The sequence below is a fragment of the Dipodomys merriami genome, unplaced genomic scaffold (assembly GCF_024711535.1).
Source record: "Dipodomys merriami isolate MVZ:Mamm:240054 unplaced genomic scaffold, mDipMer1.0.p SCAF_910, whole genome shotgun sequence".
NCBI classification, from domain to species: domain Eukaryota; kingdom Metazoa; phylum Chordata; class Mammalia; order Rodentia; family Heteromyidae; genus Dipodomys; species Dipodomys merriami.
Window position 1 is genome coordinate 302,460 of NW_027206525.1, and position 20,595 is coordinate 323,054.

General features: G+C 43.7%; 1 protein-coding gene across 1 annotated transcript in view; it reads left to right on the plus strand.

The window, feature by feature from the left end:
• Positions 1-8,837: 8,837 nt before the first annotated feature.
• The window catches only part of LOC138821402 (CDK5 regulatory subunit-associated protein 2-like), a 41,700-nt gene continuing 29,942 nt past the window's right edge, over positions 8,838-20,595 (plus strand). Inside the window, exons 1-2 of the mRNA XM_070013605.1 lie at positions 8,838-9,064; positions 17,872-17,939. Coding sequence (XP_069869706.1) covers positions 9,009-9,064; positions 17,872-17,939 — 124 coding nt within the window. The 5' untranslated portion in view covers positions 8,838-9,008. The remainder of the gene's footprint in view (positions 9,065-17,871; positions 17,940-20,595) is intronic.

Below are 20,595 nucleotides of genomic sequence, written 5' to 3' on the forward strand. Positions count from 1 at the left end.
TTCTATTCCATTAGATGGGAAGACAAGGATGTTTGTGAGTAAGAACATTACTTTTGGTTGAGACTTAATAAGTCATTCTTCCATCAGCATTTATTGAACATCTGTTATCTGCCAGGTGCTATAATAAATCCCAATATACTGAAGTAAAAGTTCCTGCTCTCTAGGGAAGATAGGCCACAAAAGAGTACATAATGTATGATTCCAGTTATGTGAGACTGGAAAAAAATACACGTTTAAAGACAGAAAGTAGGTCAGTAATTTGCTGAGGTAAAAGAGAATAGATTTCAACTGAATCATGAGGGAACTTTTTAAAATGAGGGAAATGTTTTATAACTATCCAAGTCACTAGCCTTGGATGGCTATTTATATTCAAATCAACTTAATTTAAATAAATTAAGTAAATAAATTTAAATAATTTAATAAATTAAGAGATTTGGTTCCCATAACCAACCACATCCCAGGATCCAATTGTCACATGATACTAGTGGCTACTTCATGGGAACCTGAAGATTCAGAATATTTTTGTCCACAAGATTCTTTTGGAGAGCATAGTTGTGTATCTTGATTGTGACAATGACTACAGGGGTGTACAAAAGTTTGCCAGAACTCATCAGAATGTTCATCTACAGTGGATGAATTTTATTGTATTGTTATCATTGTATTCTAGCTTAAAGTGATCTAAAAGTCACACAGCATGCCTGTGGAGGCAGCCTAGCTTAAGGATCACAATGAAGACAACCTCAAGCTGGGCAAGGTAGTACACACGGGTAATCCTACCACTGGGGAGGCTGAGGCAGGAGGATTGAGTTCCAGGCCAGCCTGGGTTACATAGCAAGACCATCCCAAAACAAGCAAGCAAGAGTTCAGGGTGCTCTTGTACTCTAGAGATGGAGCATCTACCAGACTGGGTTCCAGAACTTTCTTTTAAATTGTGGTTAGGACCAAGACTGTCAGTTACTGTTTGTAATCATCCTTGAACTGTACCTTTTTCTGTAATAGGCAAGTATTTTTCTGTTTCCCAGACAATCAACTGTAGGAGATATTTATGGAGGTCTGTGTGTTTCTAGGCATCCTTAGAGAATTGAAGAGAAATCCGTGTATTCAACATTCAAAAACATTGTGCTTAGAGGATGGGGCTGTAGCTACTGTGTAGAACACAGGCTTAGTATAGCTAAGACTCTCCTCAGTCCTCAGCAGACACACAAATAAGAAAAACTGGCTAGACGGATCCTGTGAATTAGGCAGAGAAGAGGAAGGAAAGGTCTACGAGACTATAAGAAACACTAGCACACAGAGTTCTTTGGGGTGACCTAGGAAAACATTTCTTCTTTGCAATGAATTCATGACTTGTTGAGTAGAGCATAGATTAGAGGTTAGGTTCCGCTTATCCCTTAGCTCCATGTACTTGTGTAGAGCCTGGCTTGTGTAGCCTAGCTGGTACTCTGCCAACCACAGAAGAGGGCCTCTGTCAAGGCAAAGCAGCCTGGCAAGTATCCCACTGAAAAAGGAAGTCTTGTAGCCTTCCAGGTCGGGAGGTCCTGACCTGCTCACTAATGTGAATTCATTACATTGAGGGAAAAGCAAAGCTTACCATCCCCCTTTCTGGGACACGTAAAATTTTGAGTGCTGCTTTTCATCTTAAAGATGTCCAGCCAATTGATTGATTCAATGATCCTTTGCCTAGAGCTATTGCTATTTTACATATTCAGTAGGGCACTGAGGAGGATGATTGAAAGCACTCTCTTGGCATCTTAGAATTTTTTTTTTCCAGTAGCCTTTGACTCTCATAGTTAGCCCCTGGATCTGGCCTTGGTACTAAGGATCATCAATTCCAGAAGGAACTTTTGGGGGGCTTGCAATGTATCAGTGCTTTCTGTATGTTTTCAAAAAGTTCCGGAGTGTCAGCTTTTGGGAAAACTGTACACAGGTTCAAGTCCCTTTCTCTGTCTTTAACTATATGACTTTGGGGAAATCGCTTCATGTCTTTATGCCTCCATAGCCTTATCCATAAACAGCAAACATCTCACAGTTGGGAGGAGAGCCTCAAGGGATGAAGAATATGACATGTTGTAAAATGTATGAATCAAATAAAGTTTTACTTTATTTCTGGGGACTTCAAAAGTCAGAATCTAGTGAACATAGGCTACATATAGTTTCTATATGCAAGACAAAGGTTACTTGTAAAACATCTTTCTCCATACCTTCATCGCCTCTCTGTGTCCTCATTGTTTTTCTTATACCAGCAAAATATTTCAGATCTCTGACTTTGCTGTATAATTAATCAGGTGCGCATTAAACAGCTTTTTGAGAACCAGAAATCCTGAAATTTTATGAAAGATAATGAGGTTTAGTGATTTAGAGAATGGGATTCAGAATTAAGTCAAGGTTCAAATCCTGGATACTTCACTGCTCACGTGGTGTTGGGAAGACCGTTTTTGTTTTTTTTCTCTCCCATGTTATGTGTAGTTGCTGGAAGTCTGTGAATTAGACTAACAAAAGACAGATTAACAGGAGATAAGGATACAGTCCTTATTAGTAGTTACATGCATAGAAATTCATAGAAAGGCAATAAAGCTCAAAGAAGTGGTTAGACATATTGTCTTGACAAAGGAAAGGGGATTTGGATTTCATGGGGATGACAAATTATGGGAAATCTATAAGAAAACTAACAAAGACAGGAATACCTTCACAAAGGGACCTACATTACTTGCGTTTAGGCAGACTAGAGGAAGGCAGAGAACTCTTCCTTTTTTTTTTTTTTTGTCAGTCGTGGGGGCTGAACTCTGGGCCTGGGCGCTGTCCCTCAGCTCTTCAACTCAAGGCTAGTGCCCTACCATTTGAGCCACAGCACCACTTCCAGCTTTTTACTGCTTATGTGGTGCTGAGGAATCCAACCCAGGGCCTCATGCATGCGAGGAAAGCACTCTACCACTGAGCCAACTTCCCAGCCCAGAACTCTTCCTTTTTGTTACTAATGCTCAATTGCCTTCAGCTCAAAATAGCCCTATGCCAAAGGAGCATATTTTAGGATGGCTCCCTTACAGTGTCCAGGTAAATCTTTCTCTCTAAACTTCAGCTTTGTTAACTATAAAACCAGAGCACAATCTGCTATGTGGGGTTACTGTGAGGATTAAAGGCATTTAATCTATTGCCTGTCACCCAGCAAGAGCTCAATATCTGGTAGATAATTCCAGTTATTCATGGACCAGCAGATCTGAAAGAACTTCAATGATGTACTCTAATGAGTTCTGGATCTAGATTTTTTTAAAAAAAAGGTCTAGAAAGTTGAATGGGCAATAATTTTCTGGGCAATTCAAAGGTGATACCATATTGATGTATTTTTTTTAGGATTTAGTCCAGTATTTACATTTTATCCTTCTTAATATGGGGTATTTCTCATTCCCCTTTCTGCCTTTTGGTTTTCGTTTTTAGAAATTATCTTTAAATAGTTTTATAATTATACAAAGGCATTGTCATTCAAAAAACAGCTGATAAATACAATGAATGTTGGTGATCATTCTTGCTTGAATTAATATGCAACAATGGTGGTTATTTGTGATATTTTAATGAATGTGTGCAATGTAGTCTAATCAAATCAGGTCATTAATGTTTTTTTGTTTTGTGGGTCGTGGGACTTGAACTCTGGGGCTTGGGCGCTGTCCTGTGCTCTTCAGCTCCAGGCGAGCGCGCTACCGCTTGAGCCACCGTACCACTCCGGTTTTCTGGTGGTTTATTGGAGATAAGAGTCTCAGAGATTTTCCTGCCTGGGCTGGTTTTGAACCGTGATCCTCAGATCTCAGCCTCCTGAGTAGCTAGGATTAGCGTGAGCCACCAGCAACCAGCTTCATTAATGTTTTTAGCTCCTTGTTTCTTTATGCTTGGAGCTCTTCTTTTTAAGTTTTTTTTTTTTTTAAAGATATGTGATAGGTCACATATGAACTATAGTCACCCTTCTTTTCCCTTCCTAATGGAGTTAATGTGATAGATGGCATCAACTTTCTACTGTGATCATGGACTAGATGTTAGGTTATTGGCTTGATATCCCAGCACACTGTGGAGAAGACTGTGGGTCCTCATTGGGACTTGGCTCCTTAGGACTGCTAATGTTGAGGGTTATTTTGGAAGACTTTTTTTTTTTTTTGGTCCGGTCGTGGGGCCTGAACTCTGGGCCTGAGTGCTGTCCTTCAGCTCTTCAGCTCAAGGCTAGTGCTCTACCACTTGAGCCACAGCGCCACTTCTGGCTTTTTTCTTTTTGCTTATGTGGTGCTGAGGAATCGAACCCAGGGCCTCAGGCATGCAAGGCAAGCGCTCTACCACTGAGCCACCTTCCCAGCCCCTTTGGAAGACTTCTTGAGGAAGGGAAAGTATTATTGAACTTGGGACCAGATACATCTGCATTTGAATCTTGGCACAGCAATGTATTAGAAGGCTAAAATCTATGACAATTTGTGCAATAAAGCAAACAATGATGATTTAACAAAGAATGGATTACAACACATAAAAATAAATTCCCATGAGTCCATCTTACTCTAAATAAAGAATCAAATAAGTGGGCCTGGGGTCCATTAGTGGCACTTGCCTAGCAGGCACAATGCCTTGACTTCAAACCCCAGTATTACAACCAATGGATAATTGACTAAATGATTACATAGAGAAGAACAGACAGCTCTTCCTTATGGTAGAATTTTGGTTTAAAAATATAGAGTGAATGATGAAAACAGAAAAATCATTTACAGGGAAATTATAATGATTGTTTTAAGTAAGAATTTATTCATGCATGCTAAAATTAGTGGGCAAAAGTATGAAAACCAAAATACATCATCTCAAATATCACCCTTAAAGATTCTCAATAACTACAAAAGGAAAAATAGTAATTTTCCTTACAGAAACTTGGTATAAAACACCATAGCTGGGAGATAAGAGCTAATACCATCAATCAGGGAGCCATATCAATATCCTTTGCTCTCCAATTGCACCCTGAGAATGGCATAGCATCACTTTTGTAATTTCTTGCCCAACTGTATAAGCTGAATTGAATCATGAAAACACGCCATGTGAACAGAAATTGAAGATCATTCTATCAACACTTAGCATGAACTTTACAAAGTGCCAGTGTCATGAAAGACAAAGACAGGACCATCAGCAGTTGAAGGAGAGGAAGGAGATGTGGCAGCTAAAGGCAATGTGGAATCCTGGATTGGATCCCGGACCAACAAAGGAAAGTTAATAAGAAAACGGATTAAAATTAAGTCAGGTCCATAAGTAAATGGTATTGTATCAATGAAACATTTTAAACAGCTATGCTATGGTTCTAGAGGATGCTAATAGATTAGGAAGCAAATCCTAAATAGTTGTGAGACAGAAATCAGGGGGATTGTGATACACAGCCAGTCTGGGCAGAAAATGAGTGAGACTCCCCATCTCAACAAAATAAGCTGTAGGAGTGAGTAGGCAAAAGTGAGATCTTATCTGAAAAACAACCTAAGGCAAAAAAAAATTGGTGGTGTGTCTCAAGTTGTAGAGTACTTGCTTATTAAACCCAAGGCCCTGCATTCAAACCCCAATACTGCCAATAACAACCACAAAAAATTAGGAAGCTACATGAAGATTTCATGAGGAATTCTTTGTACTTTTTGGTTTGTTTGCTTGTTTGAAGTCACAAGGTATTTACTATACAACCCAGGCTGGCCTTGAACTCCCTATGTAGTCCAGGCTGGCCTCAAATTCATGATCTTCCTGCATGGGTTTTCTCTGGCTAAGATTACAGGCATGAGCCTAACACTCAGTCTTTTTGTACTATTTTTTGCAACTGTTTTCCTGGTCTCAAATTGTTTCTGAAAGGAAGAAAAAGAAAGAAAGAAACAAAGTAGAAACAAAGACAAAGAAGGGAGAAAGAAAGAAGAAAAGAAAAAAGTAGCCATTGGAAAATCCTCTGAATCCTACTTTTCCTGAATTATCTTCCTGGCACTGTGCCAAAATAACTGACATAAGAGGAAACATTTGCCTCACAGTTTCAGACCATGATCGCTTGGCTCCATTGCCCTTAGGTCTATGTGGTTTAGAACGTCATGATTGGACCAAGTGATGTTGGAGGAAGTGATGGGGAAGCTGCTGACCTCATGGCAGACAAGAAGGAAGTGAGGGGAGAAAGAATGAGAATGAGAAGGGCTCCTAACATCTTAACATTCTATTCAAGGTCATGCTTCTAATGGCCCAACTTTCTTTAAGTAGGCCCTTTCCCAACAGTGCCACAGGCTGGGGGCCAAACCTTTGATCTATGGTGTTCTCAGGCCAGTTAAGATCCAAACTATAGAATTCTTCATCTGTACAACAGGGGAATCATCTCAACCTACTTCATAGTGTTATGAAGAGAAAATGGAATATTTCAAAATGAATCATGAATGTATTATCTATAAAATTATTTTTATTGTTAGCAATGGTATTCAACTATCTTGAGCTGCTAAAATCTTCAGAAGAGTTCCATGCAAATGAAAAAATACATCTGGGTCCATGCAACTTCCAGCCATTAAGTTTGACCTTGTCCAAAGAAATAATACTGGCTTTGTGTCTGGTTGGCTGTTGTCAAGGAGATAGCTTTGGATTGCCCAAACAACTGATGGGAGTGACATCACCTCCAGGCTTGGCAGAAATGAAAACCAGAGACAGACAGGGCAAAGGCCTCTGTTCCTGACTATGAGACCACTACTGTAGTGGGAAAAACAAGTTCCTATATAGCTTGTCCTTTGTGCAATTGATTCAATTTTCAGTTTCTTGATTTACTAAGAGTTCAGTGTATAACTCAGGAACATGGTCTGAATAGGGCAATGAATTAATCTGAATGAGAGCTTCTTACAGATTCTTCCTTATAGTTTCCAAAGTGTCTAATTAGAGAATGCCAGCATGTAAGACTGACATTTTCAGCTCAATTATACATGGAAAAATTAAGATATAGCAAGGGGATAAACTGTACTGTCCACACTAGGGTCATTATTTAGCTTCCTTGAATGAGTTGCCCAAGGAATAGAAACTGGTGAGTATGTCACTTAAATACTGTGTTGTCTAGATGTGAATTTATATGTTACTTTTACATTCTAAGGTAGAAAAAGAATGGGGACACACAGGCTGTGTAAAATAGTTAAGTACATTGAAAATCAGAGAGAACTGAACTGTGGCATTCCTAAAGATATCTCAGGTCAGCCTCACAAAATCATTGCAGGATAGGTACTAGCCTATTTTCCAGACTGATTTGATCAAGCCATTCATTCATCTAACACATATTTTTAAACATCTGTTGATTTGTAGGCACAATGTTGTCATAGAGGACCTAGCAGTGAACACAATTCTGCCCTATGCCCTCCATAGCCGCAAAAAGAAGATATTGGAAAAACAGAAATATATATTTGCAAGGGTGGTTAAGTGCTACAAAGGAAAAGTATGGCTTTCTCAGATTATAAGAAAGGGATGGATTTAGCTTAGAGCAGTAGGAAAGACCTCCTCTGGGGAGTAATTGAGCAATTAGTTAAAGAATGAGGAAAACAGATTGGTGACTTGTTGGTGATTACAGGGCAGTTACCACCATTCCCTTGTCTACTCATTTTTGAAAATTACTTTCATCCAGGACTTGCCCAATGAAGAACAAGAAGCAACACTGGAGAAATGTTGATTCAAGAATTCACTGTCACAGTGGGCATTGATGGCTCCTACCCATAATTCTAGTTACTCAGGAGGCTGAGATCTGAGGATCCCATTTCAAAGCCAGCCTGGGCAGACTCTGATCTCCAATTAATCACCAGAAAACCGGAAGTGGTGGAGTGACTCAAGTGGTAGAGTGCTCACCTAGAGCTGAAGAGCTCAGGGCCAGTGCCCAGGCCCAGAGTTCAAGCCCCACTACCGACAAAAAAATGGGAAGAATTCACTGTCCATACCACAAAATTAAGAAAAGTAAGGGAAAGAGTTAATTGAAAGGGGTGAGGGTAAGAATGTTGAAGGAGTGTGACACTGATCAAGATGCATTGCATTTATACATGGCTTTGTTAAATGATAGCTTCTTTGTACAACTACTTAAAGATAATAAAAAATTAAGAAAAAAAAGGCTATAGCTGCCAAAAGTACCTAGGTGTTTGGTAATTGCTGTGTCATTTGAGAGGGAGAAAGAAGGGAGTCTAGATCTAGTTGGCAGAAGCCCCAGCTAGGGTTTGCGTTGACAGTAAACTTCCTTTGCATTACTTTGGGCCAAGTCATTTTCGTCTCTCTAGGCCTCAGTTTACTCATTGCAGTTGTAGTCGAGTCCTCACAGCCAGGAAGCATCATGGAGGCTCGGAGTGGGAGTGCGGCTCACCTTTTGGCTCAGGGATTGCTTCCAACCGAGTGAGAATTACGGCTTGCCTTAGTGCTCTGCAGGCAGGATTTTTCAAAAAGGGAGGCAACATGCCATTATCTGAGCCTCCAGGCAGAAGCCTTTTGGATGCCAAAGTGTGTGTGTGTGTGTGTGTGTGTGTGTGTGTGTGTGTGTGGTCACTGTTCCAAGGAAAACAAAACTCCGAGTTGGGACGCCACAGTAAGGGCTTCCTTTTCCCGCTTAAAAGAACATACCTTGTTGGGCTTTCACCCTTAACAAAGATGGCGTCCCTCCTGGCCTCGGCCGCCGTGCCCTCGCAAAAGATGGCCGCGAGCCTGTCATTCTGTAGTCTAACCGGCCCAAGCACCAAGGCACTGCCCTTAGTTAAGATGGCGGCGTCCCACTCTTCCCTGCCTGGCTTCGGCAGCGCGGCTTCACCGCGCGCGCGCGCGCGCGCGCGCGCCGTGCTGACCCCGCCCCGTTTCCGTAGGAAGAAGCCCTGGCAAACATGGCGGCCGCTGTGGTTTGAATTCCAGCGGCGCCTCCTGACTCGGAACAAGAGCTGGGTCGGAGGGGGCGGGACCTGAGAGTCCGGGCGGGTCGCTGCAGCCGAGGAGCCGGCGGCGCCAGCGCCGCAGTCGTTGATGCCTACGTCGCCTTTGCGTCCGCGATGGACTCGGTTTTGGAAGAGGACGTCACCCTCCCCGGGACGCTCAGCGGCTGCAGGTGCGGCCCGGGCCGGGGCGCTCGGGCTGACCGGGCCGGGGCGCCCACCCGTGGGGTGCGGGGGGGAGCGTCTCTGACGCGCGCGGCCTGGGGGTTTGCTTCAGGTGTTCGGCCGGGGGCGGGGTGGGGGACGGCCTCTCTGATTGGGGTCTGGGGCCTGACGGGCACCGTGCTAGGCTCGGCTCGGGGCCTTTCCCGTGAAAGGGGCATGGAGGACAGGCAGATAGACTGGGAGGAGGGGACCGCTTGGAGGGTGTGCCCTTCGTGGGGGCTTGGGGGGGGCGGGGACTTAGAGGACACCTGAGGATTCATTCCGCCTTTGGGAGTTTTGCGTTCGTTATGGGGACTGTGGTTGTGAAGTATAGGCTTTGCTTAGCTTATGGGGTGTGTGTGTGGGGGGTGTCCCATAGTGACCCACAGTATAGGGCCGGCAGAGTGCGGTTGTTAATTGTCTTGGCTGGAGATGGTTAGCACTGGATTCAAACCCGGCCTCTGTAAGGTGACTCCCTGGGTGACCCGGGCAAAGTGACTTGACTCACTTTCCTATCTGTAACACGGGCCAGGACTATCTACCCAACAGAATTGGGGTGAAGATCAAAAGAAGCAATAGCTGCCCTGCAGTTCCTTTGGTACTTAACCAAGTGCCTGGCATACCATCAGGGTTGAAAGAATGACACTGTATTGCTGTTATTATTACAGGTTGGGTATCCCTGATCCCAAATGCTTTGGACTAGAAATGTTTCAGATTTTGGATTATTTTGAAGTTTTAGAATATTTTTGCATGTGTATGTGTGTGTCTGTGTATGTCTCACACACACCTACATCTGAGATGTCTTGAAAATAGGACCCAAGTCTGAACTTGGAATTGATTTATGTTTCGTGTACACCCAGTATACCAAGCAGTAGGCCTTAATTTTGACTGTGACACCCATCATGTGCAGTCAGGAGGTGTGGAATTTTCCACTTGTAGCCAACATGATCCAATGCAAAAAGTTTTGATATTGGAGCATTTTGGGTTTGGGATTTTCCAATTAGGGATATTCAACCTGTGTTGTCAATAGTGGTAGGAATCAGGGAATGATCTGAAGGGGGCCTTCCAGGGGAGCTGCTCCAAGTGGCCATGGGGGTCCTCTGTGGTGAGGCCCAGATCTTTTCTTCTGGTAGGCCCTGGACTGCTCCAGGCTGGGTCCTCTGATTGTCCTGGGCTTCTGGTAGGAGGGATTGCAGAAAGAAGAGGAAGAGAACTGGACTTAGAACCTGCAGTGTTTATTTAGTTCTGTAGGACAGGCTGCTGTGTTTAGCCTGTAGGGCCTAAATGTTAGGGACCATGTTGTTCACTGTGCAAACTAGGATGCTTTTTTTTTTTTTTTTTTTTTTTTTTTTGCTAGTTCTTGCACTTGCTCTGCTTGACTTGCTTTTATGCCTTGATGATAAGCTAGGAATAGAGGTCTTATCTTTGGCAGACCTGGTAAATGGTTACTGTGTTCATTCATAGCTTTTAGGTATCAGGCACAGAGATAGACCCTTTCAAGCTCCTGTCTAAGCCAATATGAAATTGCTCATCACAGTTTGCTGATACTTTTTTTTTTTTTTGGTTAGTTATGGGGCTTGAACTCTGGGCCTGAGCGCTGTCCCTCAGCTCTTCAGCTCAAGGCAAGCTTGAGCCACAGCACCACTTCTGGCTTTTTGGTAGAGTTAAGAGTCACACAGACTTTCCTGCCCTGATTGGCTTTGAATTACAATCCTCAGATCTCAGCCTCCTGAGTTGCTAGGATTATACGTGTGAGCTACCAGCACCCTGTTTTTCATATTTCCTATTGCCATTCAGTAAAGTTCACCGCTACTCTGAGATCTGGTCTTTTCACTTCAGTATTTACTGGTCCCACATCAGCTTTTAGACCTAGACCCAGCTGGAGTTCAAGTCTCAGTTCTGCCATTTAACAACCTTGTGACCTTAGACAAGTCACTCATCTTGGGAGCCTGAGTTTAAAAATTAAAAAAAAAAATGTTATTATAAAGGTGATGTACAGAGGGGTTTGTAGGTACATAAGTCAGGTAACGAGTACATTTCTTTTTGGATAATGTCACCCCTTCCCTTGCTCTCTCCCAGTTTTTCTCTCCTGTCCCCACCATTAATTGTCCATATAGTGTCTAGTGATTACTACTGTTGCATTTTTTTCACCCTTTTCCCACCATTTCTGTGCCCCTCTTACCCTCCCAAAGACAGATATGTGAATGAATGACAAAAAGAAAAACAAAAGCAACAACAACAAAAAACTTGTTTCCATTTCCTGGGTTCATTTTGATAAATATTATTTTATATGCGTTGTGTCTTTGTGTTCTTCCCCTAAGACTATCCTCCTTTGGAACTTCAGTTTTTTTTGTCACGTAATGTAGGTTGATGTACAGCCCAGGGCTGGATGACTCTAAAAAGGCCGCGCTGCTGTCTCCTTCAGCTCCTTTGCCACCTCCCCTTGCCTTCTCAGGCAGATGATGACAGAGAAGGCCACCTCTAGAAGGAAAGTCACCTGTTTTATTCTAATATGGTACTGTCTGAGACCTTCTGCCTGTGGCTTCCACATCCCACTTTGAAAGATTGAACTGGAGTCCAGTTTTATCCCTTAGACTCACTTGGATTAGGTTAATGTGTGCTGTTGCCTTTGATCCTTATCCCTGCTGGTGTCCTTGACTGCTCTGGATCCATGTTATTAAGGCCTGGACTTTGGACCCAGAGACCCCACTCAAGCCCAGATCTTTAAATCTTGCTGGGTAGAGTGGTAAGAGGCTGGCTTTGGGTGAGGGGGGTCTACATTCTAGTTCAGCCAGGTGTGTGGCTGGAGTTAGTCCTCAACCCTTGGGACCTCATGGTCTCTTTGAAGATAATGCGTGTTTCATTGATGGCCACCTGGATGATGTGAGAGCTTATATAATAAGTGCCTGGTACCAATGGGGGAGAGTGGAATGTTAGCTCTTTTTGTCAGATTTGTCCCATGGCACACTATTTCCCAGACAGGACCCTATGCGCTGCAGCTCCGGGTCCTGCTCTTCATTTGTATGCCTTTCCCAACCATGAGCCTTCTAAGCCTGAAACTAGGCATTGTCATCCATGGGTTCCTTCAGCACATTGCCATTTGATGGCTTGCTGCTTGGTTAGGAACAGACTGGAGAGAAAAGTTTTTCTGTGAGCAGTTTGCACTTCTAGGGCAGAGAGCCTTCATGGGCACTAATTTCAGGAAAGGGTGACCTTTGGGGCATCCTTCTGGTGTTTGGTGTTAATTGGCAGAGTCTCATGGAGTCTCATGGAGAAGCAGAAGCTTCTCAACGTTTACATGTTTATGTTAAATCAAAGTTAATGCTGCAATCCTAGCTACTTTGGAGGCAGAGTTTGGGAGGATTGCACTTCTAGGCCAGCCTGGGTACACAAGTTTTGGAAGACTTCATCTCAACAGGGAAAACATGAGCACACTTCTGTCATCCTAGCTGCTAAAGACATATAAACAGGAAGATGTGGGTCCAGCCAGTTGAGGCAAAAAGCAAGACCCTATTCAAGAAGTAACCAGAGCAAAAATAGTGATGAAGGTGGGCGTAATGGTAGTATGCTTGCCTAGCAAGTGTGGAGCTCTGGGCCCAGAAGCCCAGTACTGCCCAAACCCAAACCAGAGTCTATTTGTGAAACATTTTAAACAAAAATAAAAAAGGGGTAGGTAGGTATATCAGTGGAAAGATCACTGAAGGGAATGATTAAATAAAGAAACATTCATTTCCAGCGTGCTGTTTAGAGAGTTATACACAGTTGGCACTGCAAAGGCTTCTACTTCATTAATTAGGATCCCATGTGTGCCTGAGATAAGAATCTTCTATCAAGTTATATCAAGGCAGGTGAGAGTGGATTTGGTGTGAAGTCTGAGACGGAGTCATAGCATAGTGGTTTGGGTTCATGTTTTAGGTGACGGTGGTTTCTGACTTTTTACTTTTCACAGCAGGTGGTGTGTTTCTCCTTCCTTCAATGTGAGCATGGAAAACTTCGGAATCTTAGTTGGTGTGGAGTACCCTAGGATCGTACCCCCGGTGCGCAGCACGCCAGCTCTCAGTGAAGCGTGCTTTTAAAGGTGAAGGTGTCACCAACCCTTAGAGCTCTCCAGGCTTGAGGGGGCTTATGTAGAATCCCAACTGTTTAGGCCAGAGGTGTGGTCAGATTCTTTCTGGCAAAAGTTTATATAAGCCAAGAAGTAGAAGTGACAAATTTCTTGACTTCCCATTGTAACTGTTGATGGGCTGAGTGGATACCAAAAACTGCTTCTCTCTTCAAGTAAGAGTTGAAATTAGGCCAGCCACTGGTGACTCACACCTGTAATCCTAGCTACTCAGAGGCTGAGGTCTGAGGGTCACGATTCAAAACTGGCCTGGGTAGACAAATCTGAGAGACTCTTTTCTAGCAAAAACCCTGAAGTGGAAGTATAGCTCAAGAGAGAGAGTGTGTCAGCCTTGAGTAAAAAAGCCAAGTAAGGCCCTGAGGCCCTGAGTGCAAACCCTAGTTCCAGCATGTGAAGCGCGCATGTGCACACACATACACATACACACACACACACACAGAGAATTGAGTTTAGATCTTTACATAGAGAGCTTAAAAATGAAGAAAGTAGTGTTTTATGTCCCTTTTTGTCTACATAACTTAAAAAGGAACATGTTTTCTTATCTTTATATGAAATATCTTAGCTATAAATTCATCCTCATGTAAAATATCCAATTTTGCCAATCCTTCCTAGGAAAGAAGTTCTGCTGACTTTATATTGGTTTCTTATTCATTTTATTTGAATGAAAGGTTGACAATAGCACTATATAAATACTGGAATATTAGATTTGTCTCTTCCGGACATTTCGTGTGAATGGTGTCTTACAGTGTGTGCTGCTTTGTGAAATTCATCCGTGTGTATAAGCCCGTGTAAATTCTTCATTCCTCTTTATGATCAAATAATATTGCATCATGCTCATGTGACATATTTAGTTTATTCATATCGATGGACATTTGGATTTTTTTATTGTTTGTCTATTAGGAATTGTGTTGCTGTGAACATTTATTTGTGTGTAGTTTTTGTGTGAGCATCTTTTTTTCACTTCTCTTGATTTTACCCAGGAGTAGAATTGCTGGATCACATGGTAACTTTAACATTTGGAAGAAACTGTCCACTCAGTTCCAAAATTGCATTGTCACTTGCTTCTACCAGAAGTGTTGAAAATTCGAGTTTCTTTCACCTCTTACCAGTACTTGTGGCTGTTTGACTTTAGCTATCTTTTGTGAGACATTGTATCTCAATGTGGAATTACTTTACACATCTGTAATGACTAATGACATGAAATACTTTTTCATGTGTTTATTTGCTATTTGACTGTCTTGGTGCACTGTCTTAGCAGAACCTTTGCCTCATTTAAAAGATGTGGCTACATCTTGATGTAGCAATTGCATTTGCTGTCTGACCTAGAGACCCCTACATGTGCATGATGGGACTTGTATAAAGGCACTTACTCAACATGGTTTGTAAAAAAAGAACTGAGCAAGCTGGATTTCTGTCAGAAGGGGATTGGGAAGATAGACATCCTTCCAGACCCCTGGTAACCCATTGGTATCTCATAAATTCAATATAGTAGGTTGCTAGAAGGCTTTTAAGAAAGTAGAAGCCGGGCGCTGGTGGCTCATGCCTGTAATCCTAGCTACTTAGGAGGCTGAGATCTGGGGATCACAGTTGAAAGCCAGCCAGGGCAGGAAAAATCCGTGGAGACTCTTATCTCCAATAAACCACTCAGAAAACCGGAAGTGGTGTTGTGGCTCAAGTGGTAGAACACTAGCCTTGAGCTGAAGAGCTGAGGGACAGCCCCCAGGCTGTTCAAGCCCCACAACCAACAACAACAACAACAACAACAAAAGTAGAAGAGAACAGAAATATCTCAAGAACTAAGGAATTTATTGGTTGTGGTCAATAAAGTGTGCAAAACCCTGTTGTAGGATGTAGGAGTTAAAGATCGAAGCAAGTCTGTTTATATGGCCATCCAATCATCTTTAGGTACTGGAGTTTGAACTTAGGGCCCCACTCCTAGGATATGTATTTAGTAGAGGGAAAAAGCTGTAGACTAGAATGTGTTTTTTGATTACAATTATTTTATTTTGAAGCCAGAAAATAAAACCTCTGTCTCTCTGATTATGAAGGACACAATGTGCTGACATCAGGGACTTAGCTCTTAGGAAGGGTGAGGGGTGGGGGTGACAGGTCACCTAGGAGAGCTTGTGTGCCTGTGTTTTTGGTTTCCATGTGGTTTTTCTCTTAAGTTAAGAATGGATAGAGTAGTGGCAGAGCACTTGAGACTCCTAGGTCCTGAGTTCAAGCCCCAGTATTGAAAAGAAAAGAGGGAATAACACAGGATGGAAAAGGAATTCTGTGAGACAGAGCAGTGCACTTGTTTTCCAGTTGTGGTGTCCAGTTCCATGCCAGCTCTGAGAACACTGTGGGGTCTTGGAGTGCAAAAGGACGATTGTTGTCAGCCAGTGCAGACACAGGAGGGGATGGCTCAGCGGGTGGCATTGGAGCAGGCCAGGAGGATGAGGTGATGTAGCACACAGCACATAGTAGGACAACCTGCCTTGGTGGTGTCCATGTGTTGAGAGCAGCCCTCTGGTTCTGTTGATTCTGTCCTCACTACACTGCCCCCTGGAGGACTGGAAGGATGATGCAGGGGCGCAGAGCATGGGATTTGAAATTAGCTTAGTGTGGGTTCTCCAGCTTTAGATTTTCCTCATTAAAAAAATAATGGCAACAGGAAGTGGTGCTGTAGCTCAAGTGGTAGAGCACTTGCCTTGAGCTGAAATGCTCAGGAACAGCGCCCAGGCCCAGAGTTCAAGCCTCACGACCAACCAAAAAACAACAGTTTGGGGCTGGAAATGTGGCTTAGTGGTACAATGCTTGCCTAGCATGCAGGAAGTCCTAGGTTTGATTCCTCACTATCACATAAACAGAAAAAGCTGGAAGTGGTGCTGTGGCTCAAGTGGTAAGAGTGCTAGCCTTGAGCACAGAAAGGCTCAGGGATAGAGCCCAGGCCCTGAGTTCAAGCCCCAGGACTGGCCCAAAAAAAAAAAAATGGCAATACTTAAAAATGCTACCTATGAAGCTGGGCTGTGATGAGGTTTAAGTGGGAGACTGCTGTTCTGTCTGGAGCCTGGCCTGGCAGGCAGGTTTCCTATGAGTAGGCTTTGTTTGGCCTGCCTGGAGGCCTGTGGCTCCACTTTGGGTTGTATTCCTGTGGGAGCTGTGGGTGGTCCTGCTCTGGGAGTCTGGGCTTTGGTCCTTACTTTGCTGCTATTCCTTTGTGATTTTGAGCAAGTTAAGTTCTTACTCCTTCTTGGGCCTCAGTCTTCCCTTCTGTATAATGATAAAATCATATCTAAGCCTTCTTTTGACTTTGTTCTTATATTGATGATAATTGGGAGAAATAGACAGTTATCGAAAATTTAGGGGATGGAAAATGTGTCTTCCCTGCAAATAGTTTCTGGAATTTAGTACATTTCCTCTGTATTATTATATATTTATAGCCCACCTATTTCCAGAAAAAGATCTTTTTATGTATCTTTTCATGATTGAGGACATGTTTTCTTTTTTTCTCCCCCAGTTATCTTTATACTAGGTATATTTTGAGTAGTCATTTTCTTGGTGTTGGATTTTTATGGTATTTCTAATTTCTTCACTCAGCTCTGATCCTGAAGGTCTATTCTAACTGCAAAGTTCAGTGATGAGAAAAATTGAGGAGCAGAGTACATCTGGAATTGGAGGAAGGAGGAGAAACTGCCCAGAAGTTAGGCTTCCATCAATGCCTAGTTTGGAGGCGGAGGCCAGGAAGGATTTTGGAGGATTAGATATAAAAGGTCTCCATGTCCGTGCCACGTGACTATGACTGGGACATTGAAGTGGTCTGTACTGCAAAGCTTTCCTTTGAAAAATCACAGACCCTTGGGGAATTGGCAGCTCTGATGAGTAAATATTTTATAACTTTCGAGGCACTCTGTGCTTGAAGGTGACAATGATATTTTGTTCATGTTTACAGTGTGCTCATAGGATGCCAGGTACCTTACTGGGCCCTTTGTATATCTTAGTTAATTGCTAGTTCTGTGAAGGAGCTGCTGATTTTTCCTTACAGAGCTGAAGGAGGTAAGGCTTCCGGACGTGCACACAGAGCTTAGAACAGAACCCAGTGTAATGTCTGTTATGGTTTAGTTTTCTGACAAATTCCCTGAATCCTCACCAAATGTCATATACTGGTTTATGTTAATCTGCCAGTACAGCTTCTTGAATCAGTGAATTCTTCATTTTTGCTTGACATTCTGAAAACATCTGACTTGGTGCCTGGGTCTTAGGAGTTTAATTTTTGGTTGGGAGGTTGGCTGGTTAATGACCCCAATGGTGATGAACAGAATCAGCAGGTATGCCCTAGTGTGCAGGTGTTTCTATATAGTGACTGATTTCATCTTTACTGGTAGATGGTATCCCTGTCTAACAAGTAAAGAACATAGCTTTGTACTGGCACACAGAGCATGAAGGAAGCAATGAATGACCTTGACATCGCCCAAGGTCGTAGAATTACTGAGTGTTAGATCTGGAAGTAAGTTCAATTCCAAGGCCTGAGTCCTTTATGCTCTATACTTTTTTCTTCTCAGGCAGCTCAGCTAGGTGAACCTCTGGCCATGGCTTGCTGACTGTCATGTGCTGGGCAGACAGTCATCTTGTTCAAGCACTAACTCATTTCTTTCCTGTGTTCTCTTCTAGTGGCCTGGTCTCCACTCTGCCAGATAATCTGAATGGCATCAGCATCAGTGCTGGCTTGGGAAATGGCGGTAAGTACACAACAGGTCTTGGGTAAGAGAAGGGGGAGTAAACTCAGACCATGAGCATTTGAGCTTGGGCTTCCATTATCCTGGGACCAGAGCCTACCTGGCCTGGCCAATAGTTGCTGCTCAGCTTCTTAGGTGCAGATGTACTCACTTGCTCTTCACTCCTTTGTGACCTTCACACTGTCCTTCAGGAGTTTTCCATCCAGCCACCTAGCCGGTAGGGATTCAGTGTTTGCTGAGCTGAGCAGCCTCTGAGGCTGTGCGTTGAAGTACAGACTAGACCCAGCACCAGGTTCTGTGGGTCTCCGTGCCCTGTACATGGAGGCACAGGAGAGCTGCTCTCCGACGTCAGTGTGCCAAGGCCTCCCTGGCAGCCTGCTGGATTCTGTGCCATGGCCCTGCATTCCTACACAGGCCTGTTTGTGAAATAGCCAGTTAGATCACCGGAGACACGTGGCTGAGTAAATAATCACTGTATTGTGTCTTGGAGTTATGAGATCCCTTTTCAATCCGGGTCTTGCTGACCATTCTTCATAATTTTCCTTTCTGAAAGAAGTTAACCTATACTAGATGTCTAAATGGGCAGTGTTGATAATTTGCCTTGTTAAAATCTGAGGTATTTTGATTTAGTTTTTTTTTTTCCTATCCCTAAAGTGATGACATATGTGCAAAAAGAAGCTTTTAGGGCAGGCAGAACGAAGTATCAAAGTGTTTGTTTCTGGAACATTCTGTAACCTATAGGCCACCTTCAAGCTTTCCTTTGAGATTGTTTTTTACCTTAAAAAAAAATCTGATGGTGATGAACCTAGTTTCTCCGCTTCCTGTGTGCAGGCAGTTGGAAGCAGAGGTAGTTAGGCCTACCCTCATTCAGATGATGAGGTACATCCGCTTCCTGCCAGACTCTTGGATTCAACCTTGAACGTCATTACCTTAGCTGAGAACACAGACCAAAGATATTATGATAAATCATAAGATCAGGCCAGGAGTGAAATGTAAGGTGCTCAGAGGAGGGGTGAGGGAGTCAGGTGAGAGGTCCCCAGCAAAGTAGTATGGAGAGCAGAAGGAGTAGGACTTTGGTTGGGGAATGGGAGGGGACAAGTATCTCTGCACAGGTGACGGAATGTGGCCTTTAGTCAGGTGCACAGGGCCCTGTACCCTCCACCCCACCCTCATCTGAACCCCATTCAGCCAAGTGGTTGCCACCCCCATTGGACCTTGTATGTTAGGGTCCATTTTATTTCATTTATTCCTGCCGATACTTTTTAAAATATCCAGGTATCCATTCTTACCCATGTATGCGCATAGCATCCTCATCAGACACCAGGACCTCTGGCCTGGGTTACCCTGGGCTTCTAGATCTCCTTGTTTCTCTCTTGAGCCTTTTACTGTCTGTTCTCAGCAAGGCAGCCAGAGGGAGTCTGCTCACAAATCTTCCAGTGGCAGCTCAGTCCTTAGCTGAGCCTATGGTGCCAGATGTGATCTGTCCTCCATAACCTCTTAACACCTCTTCTGTCCCCTTTGTTTATTGATACCTACTCCCCCTGCCCCCAGTCTCTCACCCCCAGTCACTGCCCCTTGGCTCTTCCTCATGCCCACTGGGCAGACAGTTCTCTGCACCTAGAGTGTTTGTCCCTAGGTCCTTGGCTATTTGTCTTCAGTCTGCCAACATGTGGCCTCTGTGAGGCCTTCCTCAGTCCCCTGACTTAAAACTGCAGCCCATCTCGCTTCTGATATTTTCTCTTTTATTTTTCTGTGACCACCTTATATCATATCATGTAATGGCTCATTTACGGTGCCTGTCTCTTCCCTCTGGAAGTTTGCTGCTGTTGCTCCCTGATGGAGGCAGATCTCGAAAGCTGTCTGGCAGGAGAAAGGCTCTCCGTGCAGCTTTGCTGGGATGGTGGGTTCCTCCATTCCCTCACTACACGTTTACTCAGCAACCCACAAAGTGGTGGTGACAGTTTGTTTTCCTCTGTCTTATTTGGTTTCCACTTGTCCTGGAAATGTGGGCACAGGACAGTGTCTCCTTCCCCTTCACTTCCCCAGCACACAGGATGGTGCTCAGGACAGGTGTGTAAGAAATGTTGGGATTAAGAAGGCTATAAGGGATCAAGGTCCAGCAGTGCCTGCAGTCACTCCAAGCAGGGGTGGCCCTTTCCTGCTCACTGCCTGCTCTGGAGATCAGCTTTTGTTGGAACACAGCCACTGTACTTGTGAGTTGTCTGAGGTGGGTTTTGTGCTGCAGCAGTTGTCGATTATCTGTGACAGATGTAGGCTTTGTGCATAGCCTGGGAAGCTGAAAATAGCCATTGTCTGATGCTTAGGAAAAAGGTTGCCAACCCTTGCTGCGAAATTGGTTAGCTAGGCTTTGTTTTGATTGCTGCGTGTGCAGGTTAGGGGGCACACCTCAGGATGGTGTGCTTTGCCATGTGCCTTATCTGGGTACCTCTTCTGGTTTCACCAGGGCTGCTTAAAGTAATTTGTCAGTATTGGAAGTAAAATAGCTTCGAGCTTTCCCTGGACTCAAATCAGTGAGTCACTACAGGCAGAAAGTGCCAGCAGAAAGCACATACGCCATGGAAGCTGCTCATGATTTTTCTCCTCTGCTCTCTGGTCTCTAATAGCAGTGTCAGCCAGTCTAGTCTGCATGCCGTGATGC